We start from the raw sequence: 18221 nt of genomic DNA on the forward strand, positions 1-18221 counted from the left end.
CGAGAAAAAACAACATTTGTCGTTAATAATTATTTATGAGGACATTTATACCCTCTCAATAATGGCATCACTAAAATTTATTTGTGAAGGTTTTTAACCCATCACAACTTATTTTTAGTAAGAAAAAGCAGTCGTCATTAATAACTATTTGTAAGGACATTCATACCCTCGCAATAACGACATCGCTAAAATTTATTTGTGAGAGTTTGCAACTTATTTTTAGAGAGAGAAAATATTCGTCGTTAATAACTATTTGTGAGGGATTTTGTCATCACTATAAAATTATTTATGACCAAGTTTTTATGTCATTATTTATTTATTTTTAATTCATTTTATATTATTTTTGTTTAACTATCATGTTACAATAGTACAATAACTACTAAAAATTGATACAATAGTACAATAATTACTAAAAATGATCCATCGAAAAATAAAAATTCATATAAGTTCAAACTTTAAAATATAAAATATACAAAAAAAATCCTGAAATTAAACCTTGTTTTAAACTTAAACAACTATTTTATGACAAAATCTATATTAGTCTTCCTTTGAGTCACTCTCAAAGTCATTTTCAACCTCTATATTATTGTTTGAGTTGTCCTCTTCATCTCTGCTAGTGCCATCCTAAAAAATAAATAAAAAAACATTAAACATGAGTTAAAATGAAACAATTAAAGTGAATTTGTATTTATATCAATGCTTCAATAAATAAGTACACATATACCATATCAAATCTAATCATATAATAATATATCATAAACAAAAGTAAATTCCTTATGGTGGATAAGCTATATGCAAGGAAAGTTGTATTGCATAACAATAACTTAATTTGATTACTTAAACCACTATCAAAATTAAATATAAATTAAAATAATATAACAATTGTGTAATACATAAACCACAAAACACATATGATATGCAAAATTAAATACAAAACCTATACACAGCTATCTAGATAATGTCATAGTTCTATTATCATTTATCAAAACTAAATATAAAATAATATAATATTATAATAGATGCAAGAAGTAAACCACAACAAGCCAAGAAAGTTGTAGAAGATCCAAGAGGCAAAAGCATAAGTTTGAGATTGTACCGTGGTAGTTGGATCTATGTCAAATTGTTGTGGTATGCCCATCGACTGCAACTTTTGTGCAAACTTCTCCTCAAGCTTCTCCACAACTTTTGCAAGTTTGGAATCCATTTCCTCTCTAAGACGTACCTCCAAATCTTCTTTTTCTTTTGTAAAATCTTCTCTGCAACGTTTGCTACAACCTTTACCAGATGAGGTTAAGCCGTACACATCCTTAGCCTTAATACCTATTCACATGCCAAGAATACAACCATGACTTTGTTCACCAACCACTTCACGATAGATCTGATAATCATTTGTAGAAAGAATGTAGTAAATTAAATGAAGTTATACCCAACACCGACATACCTTGGTATAGTATCTGCAGCCCAAGTCACCAAGAGTGACAAGGAGGAGCTTCAAGTTGGGGTGCCACAATTACATAGCAGATTCGTCATCAATCTTATTACTCCCTATGAGGAACTCAAGCTCCACATCACTAACTTTGATCAAATCAGCCTTATCCCAAATGCTCTTAATATGCTCACGGGCCTCCTCTGGCAATGGCCATAGTCGTAGCTGGATGTTGGGCCTATATGTTCACCATCACCACGTGGGAGAAAACTTTAAGTGTGCTTAGGTGGAACCAATACAGTAGCTATACTAATTTCTATTCCAAAATCCCAATTGAGTTCTCAAACACCAAAAGAATGATTTTTAATAATAAATCTCCAGATTGATATATGAAATAACCAAAAAAAAAAAAAAAAACCTTATAAAGAGGTAAAAATATGCAAATCATTATTTTTTAAATATCCTTTGGCTGTTTTTTTCAAAGGCCATCATCAACTCTTCTAGTTCATATATAAATGTCAAAATCAGTCCCATACTTTTACTCTGTAATTTCAATGTCTTGCACTTGCATGCCAGCTTCTATTATCACTTATCAGAGTATGATGCACATGGCACATGATTGAGTGTTGGGCTAGCCAAGAATTATAGCCTAGGCCCTGGTACTTGGTCCTTTCCTATTTGGGTCAATAATAATATTCCATTTTGCAAATGTAAAAACTGTTTTTGTTTCTCTCTGGGAAAAAAGATTCAAGATCTTAAAAATTCCATGGGCATATCCATTCTCCATATCAAATGCTTTGATTGATTTACAGCTCAGACTATAGAAAATTTATGTTATGTGATGTACTCCTTAAACAACTTCCTACTGCTTTCACGTGCAATTGATGGAATAAGATATAGCAAAGAGTCATGAAGGAGACAAAAATAAAATAGACAAGTTTATGATGCATGGAAGTCCATATTAATCCTTCCTAGTTGCTTTGGTCCTTACATCTACAAGAAACTTAATGCATTGCCTAGAATGGTTGTGTTTTGGGACCATGAAATGCTATGACAGCCAAATTAAGCCAAGGGAATGAGAAATTGGAAGTTATTCTAATGGCGTGTAAGAAAGTTTTTTTGTACCTAAATTTCAAACGCATATGGAGTGAATAAACAAATGGTCCATTGCATTATTGATAACTCCCTCGAGTAGTCCTATTATTATGTGTTTAACAGAACGGCCATGGCTATCAATATCATTGGTACTTCTGACAAAAAGATAGCTCTGTATAGATTTCATTCATTATAAGAGATAAGAGATTCCGAGAAAATTAATATAAAATTTGTGAGATTAAGGATCAAAGACATTGGTACATAATCTAATAATCAAAGGTGGTTATTAAACAACAAAATAAAATCAAAACCAATTAAAAAGAACCCTGATAACAATTCAAAACCAAAATAAAATCAAACTCATATACATTTAATATGAAATATCCAACAATAAGAACAAAATTTTACAATTTCCACAAAACCCACATGAGCAGACCAATTAAACAACAAAATACAATACAGAGTCAATCAAAAACTATAAAAGAAGAAGAATAAATTACCAGGGCAGTGGTTGGCATCAAAAGCCTTGACAGTGAAAGGCCCATCAGGATCATCCACAACCACCGACTGCCCAATTTCAATTTCCACAAACAATGAATCATCAAGCTGCACAAACCCCACAAAATACCAATCTAGACGTAGTACTGTAAGGAAGAATCTTGTATCATGGGAAGCTAATTTCCATCTTCCTAAAGGAAAGCCATTTCATACAATAAGAGTGAAATTACTCATAACTAAAACCCCCATAAAAAAACCCAGATATAAAAATCATAAACCCTAACTCATATCAATCAACCAAAATCAAAATCATCAAAGAAATAAATAAATCCCACACAACCAAATCAACACCAAAAAATCCATATGAAAAATGATAAGAAATAAAATATGTGTAAAAATTATGATTCATCAAAAATAAAACCTGAAACTTTGAGGTGTTTTTCTAGCAAGGAGTAGAAATCGAACCTAAGAAATACCAAAGAAAGGTTAGAGATGAAGAAAAACAAAAAGAAAATGAGAAATCTAATCTACAAAGACAAAAAATACCTGGGTTTCGCCGGAGATGGGCGGCGCTGGCGGATGGTGGAGCTTGCTGATGGTGCCTCAGACCTTGGGTTCGGCCTTGTCGGCGTTGGGCTCGGCGACACTGGGCTGATCTCTCCTCGTCGGCGACGGCGGAGCTGCGGGTGTGAGTGTGAATGTGAATGTCAAGATCTGTGCGTGTGTGTGTGTGAGAGTGAATGTGAGAGATGGAGAGTTTTGTGTGGTGGGAAATGAAATATTGGTGGGAAAATAAAATGTTCTGTGTGGGAAATGAAAAATTTTAAGTGGGAAATGAAATTTTATGCTGGCAAAGTGATGAATTAGAAATGTGTGCAGTATCTCTTCAAAAAAAAAGAAATGTGTGCAGTGTGGANAAAACAAAAATAAAAAAATAAATAATTACTAATGGAGCAATTACGGTAAGTATTTTTAAAAGAAAAATTAATTAGAATTTAATGAATTAGAATAATAATATCTTAAATTAAGAATAGATAGTGTATTTTTATTAAAATAAATAAAAAGAGATAATAATAAATTAATGAATATTCATAAGTAACAGATAAAAATTTAAAAACTAGTGAATTTTTTAAGGAAGAATTAATGGATAAACTCATTCCTAAAATATAGGTAAATTTGACCAAAATACTCCCAATATCACTGGACTTGGTGAAATTCATATTCAAATTTTGATTATTAGAATTGAAGAGTATAATGACATATTGGTGTTGGTAAAATTTGAGACCAATTTGATGGTCAGATTGAGAGAATATATATAGCCATATAGGTATAAAACACATGTCCATCACGTGTCATTCTTAGATTTGAAATCTAACCGTTGGATTTGAAGAGTGTAATGAAAGGTTCATTCTGGTAAATTATGGTTACAATTAAACGGTTGGATTTAGACAAAGGCGCGGTCAAAGTTTAGTCAAAGTTGGTCAAACCTGATCAAACTTAATAGATGGTCCCAATACTACTGGGCTAGATGAAATTCATATTCAAATCTTGATAATTAGAATTGAAGAGTATGGTGACATATTGGTGTTGGTAAAATTTGAGACTAATTGGATGGTCAGATTGAGAGAATATATATAGCCATATAGGTACACAACACATGTCCATCACGTGTTATACTTAGATTTGAAATATAACCGTTGGATTTAAAGAGTGTAATGGAAAGTTCATTCTGGTAAATTATGGTCACAATTAAACAGTTGGATTTAGAGAAAGGTACGGTCAAAGTTTAGTCAAAGTTGGTCAAACCCGATCAAACTTAATAGATGGTCTCGATACCACTGAACTTGGTGAAATTCATATTCAAATCTTGATCATTAGAATTGAAGAGTATGGTGACATATTGGATGGTCAGATTAAGAGAACATAGTCATATAGGTACACAACATATATCCATCACGCGCCATACTTAGAACTACTCGTACTCCATTTCTGATGCTATTGGCGGCTCCATCGAAATAAAGCTTCCAACGCCATGGTTCTACATTTCTTGGTTCTAGTTCTATTGCTAAAACATCCTTGTTTGGGAAGAGGGATTCTGAGAAATTTGGATCGGTGAATGGCTGATCTGCTAGGTAATCTGCTATGGCTTAGCCTTTAATGGCCTTCGCACTAACAAGTAGTAAATGGCCTTCTCTTTTTGATCGAGTTCATTTAGCTGGCCTAACATGCAACTCATGGATGTCTCTTGCATCGCTAGGTAGAGAATCAACGGATGTCCCGGCATTGGGGGAACCAAAATAGGAGGTTCAACAAATACCACTTAATCCTATCAAATGTTGCTTAACACTCATCAATCCAATCTACCCTTGTATCCTTCTTCAAGAGCTTGAACAAGGGATCGCATGTAGCAGTCAATTGCACTATGAAGCGAGCTATGTAATTGATCCTTCTTAAGAAGCTTCGAACTTATTTCTCGGTTTTCAGCATGAGCATGTCCCTGATGGCCTGGACTTTCATTGGGTCCACTTCAATTCCTCTTTGGTTGACTATAAAGCTGAGCGATTTCCCTAAACTGGCTCCTAAGACGCACTTGTTAGGATTAAGCCTCAACCTGTACTTGACAAGGCGCTTGAATAGCTTTCTCAAATCTATCAAATGATCTCTAGCGTTCTCAAAATATTCAACCTGTGCATGACTTCGCAATCATATTGTCCACATAGACTTCGATCTCCTTATGCATCATATCATGGAACAAGGTCACCATGGCTCGCTGGTAGGTCACACGGGCATTCTTTAGACCGAATGACATGATATCATACGCATAAGTTTACCCTTTATAACATAAGCAAATTAATTATTACCAGGCCTAAATTTATCTTGAATACTTTGTAGAAAAATAGTTTCAACTAGTCTATTATATTTATTAGAAAAAACATATTACTAGAAATATAGTAATCATTTATATGGGAAGGGAGTAGTGTACCATCAGTTTAGTTATTCGAATAACTATAAACTGATGGTACACTACTCCCTTCGCTTCATAGCTTATAAGGCAGCAAGTGGGGGGGTTTTTCTTCGATGTGAGACTCCTAGGACACCGTCCGAGGACGTTGCCAAGTATGCCTAGGACGTTGCCATGCATGCCTAGGACGTTGCAAAGCCGTCCGAGAACGGCCTAGGACGTTGAAGGACATGCCGAGGATGCGGTGTAAAAGGCTATAAGGCAAAAAGCCCATGGCCCGAAGATCCGTACATCCTAGGTACCCACAATTTAGTTCTATTTCGGTTTAATTTCACAAAATATTTCATTCTAGTCAGTACTAAACCAATACACTTAACCCCCCTCGTTCCACTTTAACTCAAATTCTAATCGATTTTGGTTGTTTTAGTAATTTTTAATCAATTAAGTAGGCATGCATTCAAAATATTATTTTTGTTTAAGTTATAGCTTCACATCTAATAATTTTACTTATTAATTTTTAAAAAACAAGATAAAATAAAAACTACAATGAATAAATAAACAGGTAAATGTGTTATAAAAAGCATTAATTTACAATTTGATATTCTAATGATTAATTCGAAAAGCTAATCTTGGTCCTTAAAATGATTTATTATTAGTAGGTGTATATTTTTAACCATCACAAATAATACACTTTTTGTTAGGAAATTCTATTGTCCCTCGCAAAAAGTATGGAGGGAAAAATTTCCCTCCAAAAGTTTTGATATTTTAATGATTATTTGCAAAGGCCAATCTTAGTCCTCACAAATAATCTATTATTAGTGAGGGCATTTTATTAACCCTCACAAATAATATTATTTTCACGAGGGATTTTCATTGCCCCTTGTAAATAATTTGATGAAAACTTTTATCTCTAAAAAAAATTTATATTTTAATGATTATTTACGAATGTCAATTTAGTCCTCGCAAATAATTTAGTATTAGTGAGGGCATATTTTTAACCCACACAAAAAATAAACTTTCTACGATGGATTTTTATTGTCCCTCGAAAATAATTTGGTGGGAACATTTCCCTCCAAAAATTTTGACATTTTAATGATTATTTGTGAAGGTTGATCTTGACCCTCGCAAATAATTTAGTATTAGTGACAGCATATTTTTAACCATCACAAATAACACACTTCTTGCGAGAGATTTTTAATTGTCCCTCGCAAATAATATGGAGGGAAAATTTCCCTCCAAAATATTAGCATTTGTGACGGCTACAATACATAATTGTGACGGCTTTTCTTGTTGGTCACAAATATTTCACATTTTACCAAGTATTTGCGAGGGTTTTATTTTGCCATCAGAAATAGGATTTTTTGCAATGGCTTTTTGGGTCCGTAAAAAATTCGTCGTCGCTAAAAGGCATTTTTCTTGTAGTCTAACATTTTTTTTCTCACTATTTACATGGAATAGAAACCAAATTTAATCGAGTAGAGCAAAATTATGATGTAGGTACTTCCACATGTGCAAATACCTCTCAATTGTCCATATTCTCAACACCTGGATGACATTTAGGGGAAGCAATAAGGTGTGAGTTGAATGATGATCTTCACAATGCAGCAACTTTTTATGTCCTTCAAAATTGTGTCGACGCTGATCAATTTGTTGAGTAAGATGATCTTCACAAAAATTACTTCTTTGATATTCTCATGATATGATATTAAAACTGATTAGGATATTTAACTATGCGCAGAGAACATAAGAACATCCTTAAAAATGCAGGTGCTCGACATTGACAGAGTGCATAGACAAGAATTTATTGCGTGGTTTGAAAAAAGAGTAAGATAGTAATTTATTTTGAAAATGTATGTTTGTTTATATTTTAACCACTACAACATGAGTTTAACCTTATTTAGGTTTTATTGTAAATCACCAACTTATATAATACAAGGCAAGTTGATGGGCATATGCTTTCATTAGCTCGGGGCCTTGAGAAAAGGGCTATTTTTTATCGAGGCTACAATGTTAATGGGTTTAGATTTCATACAAATCAATGTGATGAAAGTAAAAGAACACAAAATAATGGAGTTATGGTGAGAGGGGAGTATCAAAGTTGCAATGTGCCTTATTATGGACAACTAACAGACATTGTTGAACTTCAATATATTGAAGGGAACAAAGTTGTGTTGTTTAAATGTGATAGGTATGATGTATCTTGTGAAGGAATTGGTTATAAGAGAGATCGGCACGGAACCACTATTGTTAATACGTCACGAAAGTTGAAAACTATAGAGCCATTTGTATTAGCATGTCAAGCAACTCAAGTTTACTATGTTAATGGAATAAAAGATCCCACATGGAATGTTGTGATTGAAACCAAACCACGAAACCTTTATGAAATGCCATAAGATGAAGAAGAGCCATACCAAGAAGAAGAAAATTTGCACTGTAGTGCAAATGTGCTGCAAAAAGAAAATGAGGATGATGATATAGATTGGAGAAGGAGTGGTGTTGAGAATATGATAATCGAGTGACTTCAAAGACTTATAGCCTCCGCTCCATCACCGTATTTGGCTTCATCCAGATTAGTTATCCGTGTGCATAATACTAAGGATGCTTATTGAAACAAAAATTTAGTTACAGACAAGGTACGGGCAGTTATCTCTCTTGCTCTCTTTCTTAATTCTCTGAGGTTATTACCCTAGTATAGAATGCTCACATTGACCCCCATTGAGTTTAATATGTGATTATACTATCTATTTTGACTCTGTCTGAGCTTGAAGTTGCTTTTTTTTTTTTTGAAGGAGAGGTTAAAGTATTTTTTTTTTTTTTTTTGTTCATCTTATTTCCCAGTACTATGAGTGATTGGCAATCACTGATTGTTATATGTGTTGTGGATATGTAAATAACATTTTTACTATAGTCTAGTTCATGCAACTTTCCAAAGAAGTGATCATGTAGTTCTTGTAATGGTTAATTACACAGATAGAAAATGATGGATAAATTAGAATTATGAAGTTCAAAGTCAAGCTGAGTCCGAAGGTTTCAAAGAATTTGAGCAAACCATCTATAAGTCGGTGGCCTAATTGAAAACCAGAGATGAAAAATAAGATATTATGAATTTTAATAGGCATAATTTTGAATACAAATTTTCTATCACTTTATGTTTCACCAATCATTATATTATTAGAATTTTAGTATAACTTTTATCTCCAAAGAAAATTAATATTTTCATGATTATTTGCGAAGGCCAATTGTGGCCCTTGCAAATAATTTAGTATTAGTGAGGGTATATTTTTAACTCACACAAAAAATAAACTTTTTGCAAGGAATTTTTATTGTCCCTCGGAAATAATTTGGTAGGAACATTTCCCTCCAAAAATTTTTACATTTTAATGATTATTTGTGAAGGTCGATCCTAGCCCTCGCAAATAATTTAGTATTTGTGACGGCATTTTTTTAACCGTCACAAATAATACACTTTTTGCGAGAGATTTTTAATTATCCCTCGCAAATAATATGGAGGGAAAATTTCCCTCCAAAATATTAGCATTTGTGACGGCTATAACACATAATTGCGACAGTTTTTTTTGTTGGTCACAAATATTTCACATTTTATCAAGTATTTGCGAAGGCTTTATTTTGCCATTGCAAATAAGATTTTTTGAGAGGGCTTTTTGGGTCCGTCATAAATTCTTGGTCGCTAATAGGCATTTTTTTTTGTAGTGAAATTTGAGCAGAAACTTTCAATCGTATTGTCCCATGTAGCGATGGAACTGGGCTTAAGTGTTGCAAACCAAGTATATGAATGGTTGGTGAGGGACTTTAAGAATCCCCTTAGACAAAGTTCTTCGTTTTTTGCATGAGGACCCATGAATTCAAGAACTTGTTTTCATGTTCTAGAGTGTCTCCTTTTCGTCCATCATGAAGAGTGGAAGTAAGAGCTTCATACTTCTTTAGGCATGGATCGTTGAGTAACTTAGCTTGATATGGTGGCTTACGGACAAAATGACTGGGCATCTTTTGGAAGTTTGTCTCTTTCTCTTTCGAGCAGCATAATGAGATCAAAGAGAGTGACAAACTACTAAGGAGAGGTGCTTCGTACACTAGATGGAGGATCTCCAGTTGTGGACCCCTTCTCTTGTTGATCAAATTATTATGGTTGCTTGTGCGGATTATGAGCTTCCTTTATGGGGCATAGAATGTCTCCTTTTCGTCCATCATGAAGAGTGGAAGTAAGAGCTTCATACTTCTTTAGGCATGGATCGTTGAGTAACTTAGCTTGATATGGTGGCTTACGGACAAAATGACTGGGCATCTTTTGGAAGTTTGTCTCTTTCTCTTTCGAGCAGCATAATGAGATCAAAGAGAGTGACAAACTACTAAGGAGAGGTGCTTCGTACACTAGATGGAGGATCTCCAGTTGTGGACCCCTTCTCTTGTTGATCAAATTATTATGGTTGCTTGTGCGGATTATGAGCTTCCTTTATGGGGCATAGATGACTAGGACTGTTACTGCTAGAATTCAGCATCAAGTGTGGCTGTGGTACAAACTGTTATTGTTGGAGTTCAGCATCAGGTATGGCTAAATAGTGCAAACTGCTACTGCTGGAGTTTAGCATCAGGTGCAACAAGGTAGTGTTGACTGTTACTGCTGATGTTCAGCATTAGGTACAGCTAGGAAGTGCAGACTGTTACCATTGGAGATCAACATCTGGTGCAAGTTGTTATTGCTGGAGTTTAGCATCAAGTGCAGCTGTGGTGTAGACTGTCACTACTCAGGTGCAGCTGTGATGTAGACTATTACTACTGGAGTTCAGCATCAAGTGTGGCAAGGTGCAGATTATTACTGCTAGAGCTCAACATCAAGTACGGCTGGATAGTGCAGACCAGGGGCGGAGCTATATGTTAGGGTGGGGCCCCCCCAAAATTTTTGAATTTTTTTTTAACTATATAGAAATATTTAATATTTTAATAATTAGCCTTCAAAAATGGGACTTGACCCTCCCAACTATTTGAGTTGGTCCAATAATGTTCTTAAAAAAAAATTGTCCAATTTGTCTAGTAGTTATAGAGAATGTATTGTTTCTCAAATTCATTTTTTATGGTAAAATGTATTCTTGTATTTTTTAAAGTTTTGGATCATTTATGTCTGTGAACACTTCATTAATTCAATTGAATTTTTTTTTACTCACAACGGTAGAAAATTTTGTAACTTATATTGAAAATGAAAATTGTAAGGATTTCACTATGGAAAATGGTGAAAGATTAATTTAATTCTATGAAGCATTTAATTTTAGGAAATGCTAATGAGTGCCCTAAAGGCACTGGTTAATAATCCATTTAAAGAAATATTTTATGGGAAATGAAAAAAAAAAAATTAATATTTTGACAGTTTTTTTCATTTCTCATAAAAGTGGTATCAAAACTTTTCTAAAATGGATTATTAATAAGTGCCCTAAGGGTACTCGTTAGCATAACCCTTTAATTTTAAGAATTCATTATGAAAGATACTAATTTTTTGTGTATGTGTATAGATACATGTGTTTGTGTATGTGTATAAAAGTTTGTATAGACTAATAAATTAGCAACACAAATCTGCTATCCCAAACAAAAATTTCTGGCTCCGCCCCTGATGTAGACTAATACTACTGGAGATCAGCATCTGGTGCAGCTAGGCAGTGGAGGCTGCTGCTTGTGAAATTTGGCATCAAATGCAGCTATGGAATGCTAACTTTGTACTACTAGATGGCTGATATTTTAAGTTCCATATTGCTGGATGTTTCGCAGCTTAGGGGGCATGGTGATTCTTCATTCACGGTTGACTCCTTAGTGGAGTTGCCAGAATGTCAAGGGCATTTTTTATTAGTTGCCAATATGATATTTGGGAAGTCAAGACCAAGATTTGACTTTAGGTTTGGAATATGGCCCAAATGCTATCAGTGAAGTGTTAAAGACCCATTTTGCTCAAGATGCGGGTTGCATCCAACAAATATTATAATAAGACCCCAAAAAAACCTCTTACAAAGATAAGTTAGCACAAAAGATGGCCCTTCACAATAAGTGCTTAAATAATAGTCCAACGGTAAATAAGAAAAACATCTAGTGGTAGATGTTTTGAAAATTAATAAATGTATTTGTATAGACAAAATTATTTATTTCCTCCATAGTCAGTTAATATAAAAGTGGGCCCCTTATAACAAGTACATAGGAAGAAAATGGTCCAGTAGTGAATATAACAAACCTTAAGTGATAACTTCTAATTAATTAATAAATGTGTTTACATGATAAGAACCATATATTTTCCTCATTATTATTAAGTCAATATATGGGAAAACTCCCATAGTATCCAAGAAATTATAACATTCATTATAATAGCAATAAAAAAGGATTAAAGGGTTTATAAATACAAGTAAAAGAGGAAAAAAATAGGATGGAATGAAGGGAGAGAAAGACCCCCAGCTTAGTGCAGCAAATATTTAACCAGGATTCTTATGCCCATGTTGGAATATGTGGAAGGATGTATGGTAAATGATGGAAACTACTATTATATGAGTGGGGGGGCAAGTATATGGTGATGTGGGAATAAAATGGTAAAGGAACTTGGTTATTTTTGGCCATGGTGGAGAGAGATTGATTTTAGCTAATCATGAGATCTTTATGGTACTGGGTTTTGTTAAGAAAAGGGAAGGAATATTTGTGAGTTGATGGGTATGGTCATTTATGAACTAAAAGAGGAAATTATTTCTGAATCAAGAGTTGAAAATAGCAAGATTGATGGAGACTTTGAGACAATTTCATCCCCTTTGGTGAGTAGATGATGCTTTCCTTTTATAGTGAAGCTTAGGGAACAATTAGCAAAAGTCAAAAATGTTGGGTCTGATTAGCAAGAGAATTTTTAGAATATCCATCATGAGATTTGGCCAAAAATGGTATGCATTTCTTTTTGAGTGCTTGTCTCCTTTGGGTAATGTCAGATGGAGCTAAAATTCAAAGTATCTAACCTAGGATTTGGCCAAAAATGGTGTGATTTGCTTTTGGGCTGCCTTACTTCTTTGGGCAATATCATACATGGGTGAATATTTGAGTAATCTTGCATTAAATGCTGAGATTTCTAAGGTTGGCTTCAACCAATGGGATAAAGGCAAGTATTATGGTAGAATCTTGGTGTTGCAACTAAGATTTGAGCTTTAAGGAGTAGGAGCTATCACCCCAAGCTAGGTGTCAAGCTTTTAGCCTATTTTAAGGAGCTTTGCTGGAGATCTTTTTATGCCCTCCAAACCACATTTCCCTCTATTTCCCCTTTAGGAATTCATGGGTTTGGTTCATGAATTACTTTTAGACATTTTTAGTACTAAAGTAACTAGTTTGCTAAAGTTTGGATGATTTGGTCATAGCTACCTCCAGCAGTAATTGAAACTTAGGAAAGAAGAATGGCATTTATTGCATTTCAGCTTTTTGGTGTCAGCCCAGCCCCTTAGTACTATTCACATCAGAAATGGTAGTGGTAGAGAGGCTAATGGGACAAGTGGCCAACTCCTAATTTGTTTTGGGGTTACTTCTTGAGGCGATCTCCAATGGAAGGTAGAACTGAATGGAGTTCTCCAGCTTGGTCAGTTTGCATACATGGGCTGTTTTGGCTGAGGCTTCATGTTGGGCTTGGCTATGAGGGCTGAGTACTTTGGTGGGCCTTTGACTTAGTAGTTCTCTTCACTTGGGTTTTTCCTTTTGCTTTCTCATTGTGAGCCCTACAAAATGGACAAAACTACTATATATTGCCATGGATTTTTATTCCACATAGGCTTTAGTTGTTAGTTAAAATGAAATGTATTTATGAGCTCTAATAGATATTTATGATAGGTTTTTGGGTATTAATAAAAATTTGTATAATTTCTCATAATTTTTTCCATGGATTATTTTGTAAATGCTATTTTCTTTGGGGCTTTTAAATAGTAACCTCCAATGTTTCTTGTGAATATTTATCAAGGGTTTTAGTAAAGGCAATATCCATGGGTTTCCAATATAATATAGTAACAACCATTATAATGGAATAATGTGATATTCTCATGGGTTTTTCTATAGATAATCATAATGGGCTTGTAGGGTAAATAATTACCATGAGTTTTGGAAATAAACATTATGAATGTTGTGATATAAGATAAATAGTGACCATGGGTTCTTATTATATAAATTCCAATGTTTTATAATATGGTATGAAATAAATAAATGTCATGTTTTTAAGATAAATAATCATAACTTTCCATGGGCTATTATAAGATAATTGCCATAGATTCCATGGGCTTATAATATATAGTAATGTTTAAGAACTTAAAAACATCTTCCATCATGGGGCTTTTAAGCAAAATACTTATGATATAATATTTTGCCAAGTATTAATAACCTTGGGCTTTTGATAAAATAGTTCCAAGTAATTAGCTTGGGCTTTTAATAGTGCTAACGTAAATTGGATTTTGATGTTGCCAATGAGAATTGGGGTTTTGATATTGCCAATGTGAATTGGGTTTTTAATATTGCTAATGAGAATTGGGCTTTGATATTGCAAATGAGAATTAGGCTTCGATATTGCCAATAAGAATTGGGTTTTAAATATTGCTAATGAGAATTGAGCTTTGATATTGTCAATAAGAATTGGGATTTTGATGTTGCCAATGAGAATTGGCTTTAAATATTGCCAGTGAGAACTGGGTTTTTAATGTTGCCAATGAGAATTGAGCTTTTTTTTATATTGCAATAAGAATTGGATTTTTGATAAATAAATTGCCACGGGTTTAAACCATGAGCTTTGATTATAGATTTGAATTCCATTGATAAAATTGTTTTGCCATGAACTTAAATCATGAGCTTTTCAAATATTGTCAAACATAAGTATTTTTGGACTTTAAATAAAATGGGATGTGTGTATTGGGCTTGTAGGGCCGATTTTAGACTTAGCTAAATAATGATAATAAAATTGGAAAAAATATGAGTTTTTTGGACTTTTTGTGATAGTTTATATCATGACCCAATTTAGATAATAAAATATGAAATATATGTGGTTAATATAATAATAGGGCAAAAAATATTTGTGAAAGTCCAATGACTTGTTAGTGGTGTTTGAAAATAAATAGGTGGTGCTTAAACAAAATCAGGTGTAAAAAAAAATGTACCCTAACAACTGGAAAGCAATTGGTAAAGTTTTTGGTTATTTAAAAAAAAAAACTATTAGTTTGGGACTCTTTTATTCTGAATTTCCAGCTATGTTGGAAGGTTATTCAGATGCTAGTTGGATTACTACTATGAGTGATAACAAATCCACTTTTAGTTGGATATTCACTTTTGGTAGGTATATACATGAATAGGTTGTAATAATGATATTTGAGTTCGGAGAATATTGTTTCATAAAGTTTATAAAGTGAAAATTCAAGTTCTATAATTTTCTAAGTGAAATTCGAAATTCAGTATTTTCGATCGGTTGAAGTCTTTCCTCGATCAATCAATGTGATGAGTAAAATTGTTCTAGAGTCTTTGCTGGGTTCGATTAATGCTCGATTCTTGTTCAATTGATTGAAAAGAGCATTCAATTGATCGAAAGGAATGCTCAATCGATCAAGACTCGTAAAATTGAATTTTCTGCAGAATTTTTGGTAACTGTTCTGAATGTTTGAAAATGTTTTAAGCATTGTAAATAGTTTTATGAAACATTTTAACTCTCCATATATGTTTTTTAGTGAAACATAACGCTATGGGTATAAATAGAGGTTTACGTTCACTTAAAAAGAAACACAAAATAGTAAGTTACAAAAAAATACAAGAAATCCTTTGGTCATTCTCTAGAATTACTATTTGTAGAACCCAACAACTAAGATGTATCCTGGAAACAAGTTTGCGATAACCCTTTAACAACAATAGTGTGTGGGCAAATATTATTTAAGGAAAATGATATTGTGTCTCCGAGTTATCTATTTTCTGTTTGATTTTTGTGTTGACATTATTCTTTCATCATTACTTTGTGTAATATCCCAACAACATGAAATTTCTGTTTCTTGAATAATGATCGCTCGAGCAGTCAAGCAATCTAGGACTTAAATTTACCAAATTTTTCATATCTTTAAATCAGATTTTTTTTTTTTCTCAATGTAAATTCAGGGCCATGAAACATTTCACAAAGGCTACGTAACAGAGGCAATTTATCCTCTCCATGAACAGAGTCAGAGCTAACCTTTTATCAATTCATATGGCTTCTTAATCTAATCTAAGACTCTAAAATCCAAACAAACTGTGGCTTTTACGAGGATAAGTCCACATCCAAGCTAGACAGGTTGAGGCTCAACCTTATCAGTGGACATAAAAATGGCAAACCATAAATTAAGTAATAAATTACCAACCAAGGACAAATTACTAATAACTAGCAAGAAAATAATTGAGTTAAAGGTTTGGACAAACAAAGTCGAAATAGTCACACTAGTAACATGGCTTGCACCCTTACATATGCTGCACCGTTGAGAGGTTCTGCTCAATTTAATCTATAAATTCTCTCCATGATGGGATTGCAGATGCTCTTGAGCGTTTCAAGCTTGTCCGCATACTCTTCCGAATCCACGAGCTGGAGGCCATCTAACCACTCAATCACCTGTTGAATAGCATCTTTAATTTTTTTCTTACCTCTACGGGAAAGCTTGGCACTAATCTTCTCATCATTGATAGTATTCCTCATGTTGTAGGTATATTTCTCCAAAGCAACCTTAGCCTTGACCTTCTTCCTGTGTTCATCATCTTCGGCCTTGTATATCTCTGCATCCTGGACCATCCTGTGAATCTCTTCGCTGGACAGTCTTGACTCATCATTAGTGATGGTGATATTCCTCATTACACCAGTGGTCATCTCCTTAGCAGAAACATTCAAGATACCATTAGTGTCAATATTAAAACAAACGTTTATTTTAACAGCACCCTTGGGTGCTGGAGGAATATTAAGCTTAAATCGTCCCAACAAGTTGTTATCACAAGTTCTTGCTCTTTCACCCTCGTAAACAGAGATCAATACAGAAGTTTGGTTGTCAGCGCTAGTGGTGTAGTACCTCTTCTTCTCAGTAGGAATGGCGGTATTCCTTGGAATCATAATATTCATATCCATTCCATTAGCTTTTATACCAAGGGAAAGAGGGGTGACATCTAAGAGCACGATGTCTTGCAGTTTCTCATTTCTCATATTGGTCAAGATCGCAGCTTGAACAGCTGCTCCATAAGCTACAGCCTCATCCGGATTAAGGCTCTTGCAAAGCTCCTTCCCATCGAAGAAGTCTTGCAACAACTGCTGGACCTTGGGAATTCGGGAAGAACCACCCGAAAGAACAACAGCATCGACGCAGCTCTTATCTATATTAGCATCAGTCAAGCAGTTCTCCACAATAGCGATGCACTTCCTGAATAAATCCGTATTGAGTTCTGCAAATTTGGCCCGGGAAATAGTTGAAAAGAAATCAATGCCATCATACAAAGAATCGACTTCAATGGTAGTATCTATTGCAGAAGAAAGAATCCGCTTTGCCTTCTCACATGCAGTTCTCAACCTCCTAAGAGCTCGGGAATTCCCACTAATGTCCACCTTGTGTTGCCTGTTAAATATTTCAACACAGTGCTTTACCACTCGGTTATCAAAGTCCTCACCTCCAAGGTGAGTGTCTCCAGCAACAGCCTTCACTTGGAAGACACCCTTTTCAATGGTAAGTAGTGAGACATCTGCAGTACCACCACCCAAATCAAAAATCAACACATTTCTCTTGCCATTACTATCTGCAATCTTGTCTAGACCATAAGCAATGGCTGCAGCAGTTGGTTCATTGATTATACGCAGGACATTCAGGCCTGCAATGCCTCCAGCATCCTTTGTAGCCTTACGTTGGGAGTCATTGAAGTAGGCAGGGACAGTAATAACAACATTCTTCACAGTTGTGCCCAAGTAGGCTTCGGCAATCTCACGCATCATTCTAAGGACCATAGATGAGATTTCCTCCGCAGAAAAGTTCTTCTCTTCGCCCTTATAGTTGACAACGATCATAGGTTTGTCATCAAGACCACAAATGACCTTGAAAGGCCAAAGCTTGATATCTTCCTGAACTAAAGGATCACTAAATCTCCTACCAATCAATCGCTTCGCATCTACATGACAACACCATTTTAAGGAATTAAAAAATGATTTGACAACAATAAAGCATAAGGAGCAGAAATAAATTATTCATTTCTTGTCCATAGAGA

General features: G+C 34.3%; 1 protein-coding gene and 1 long non-coding RNA gene across 13 annotated transcripts; both read right to left on the reverse strand.

Annotated features, from left to right (window-relative positions):
* Positions 1–416: 416 nt before the first annotated feature.
* Positions 417–3879, reverse strand: LOC111996191 (uncharacterized). Of its 12 annotated transcripts, none has more exons than XR_010629902.1 (6): positions 3566–3879; positions 3022–3088; positions 2552–2693; positions 1442–1664; positions 1097–1320; positions 417–624 (listed from the first exon to the last, which is right to left on the reverse strand). It is a non-coding gene; the product is annotated as an uncharacterized LOC111996191 (long non-coding RNA). The 12 variants fall into 12 exon arrangements; XR_010629901.1 differs by lacking the exon at positions 3022–3088 and adding an exon at positions 3441–3484; XR_010629896.1 differs by lacking the exon at positions 2552–2693 and adding an exon at positions 3441–3484 and having other exon boundaries at positions 3022–3210.
* A 12464-nt stretch (positions 3880–16343) lies between these two features.
* On the reverse strand, positions 16344–18122 carry LOC111995368 (heat shock 70 kDa protein 4-like). Its single transcript, XM_065775847.1, has one exon. It carries the CDS (start codon positions 18022–18024, stop codon positions 16480–16482), a length of 1545 nt encoding a protein of 514 aa, XP_065631919.1. The 5' UTR covers positions 18025–18122; the 3' UTR covers positions 16344–16479.
* Positions 18123–18221: the final 99 nt, after the last annotated feature.

The sequence above is a fragment of the Quercus suber genome, unplaced genomic scaffold, assembly GCF_002906115.3.
Source record: "Quercus suber isolate HL8 unplaced genomic scaffold, Cork oak 2.0 scaffold_8, whole genome shotgun sequence".
Lineage (NCBI taxonomy): Eukaryota > Viridiplantae > Streptophyta > Magnoliopsida > Fagales > Fagaceae > Quercus > Quercus suber.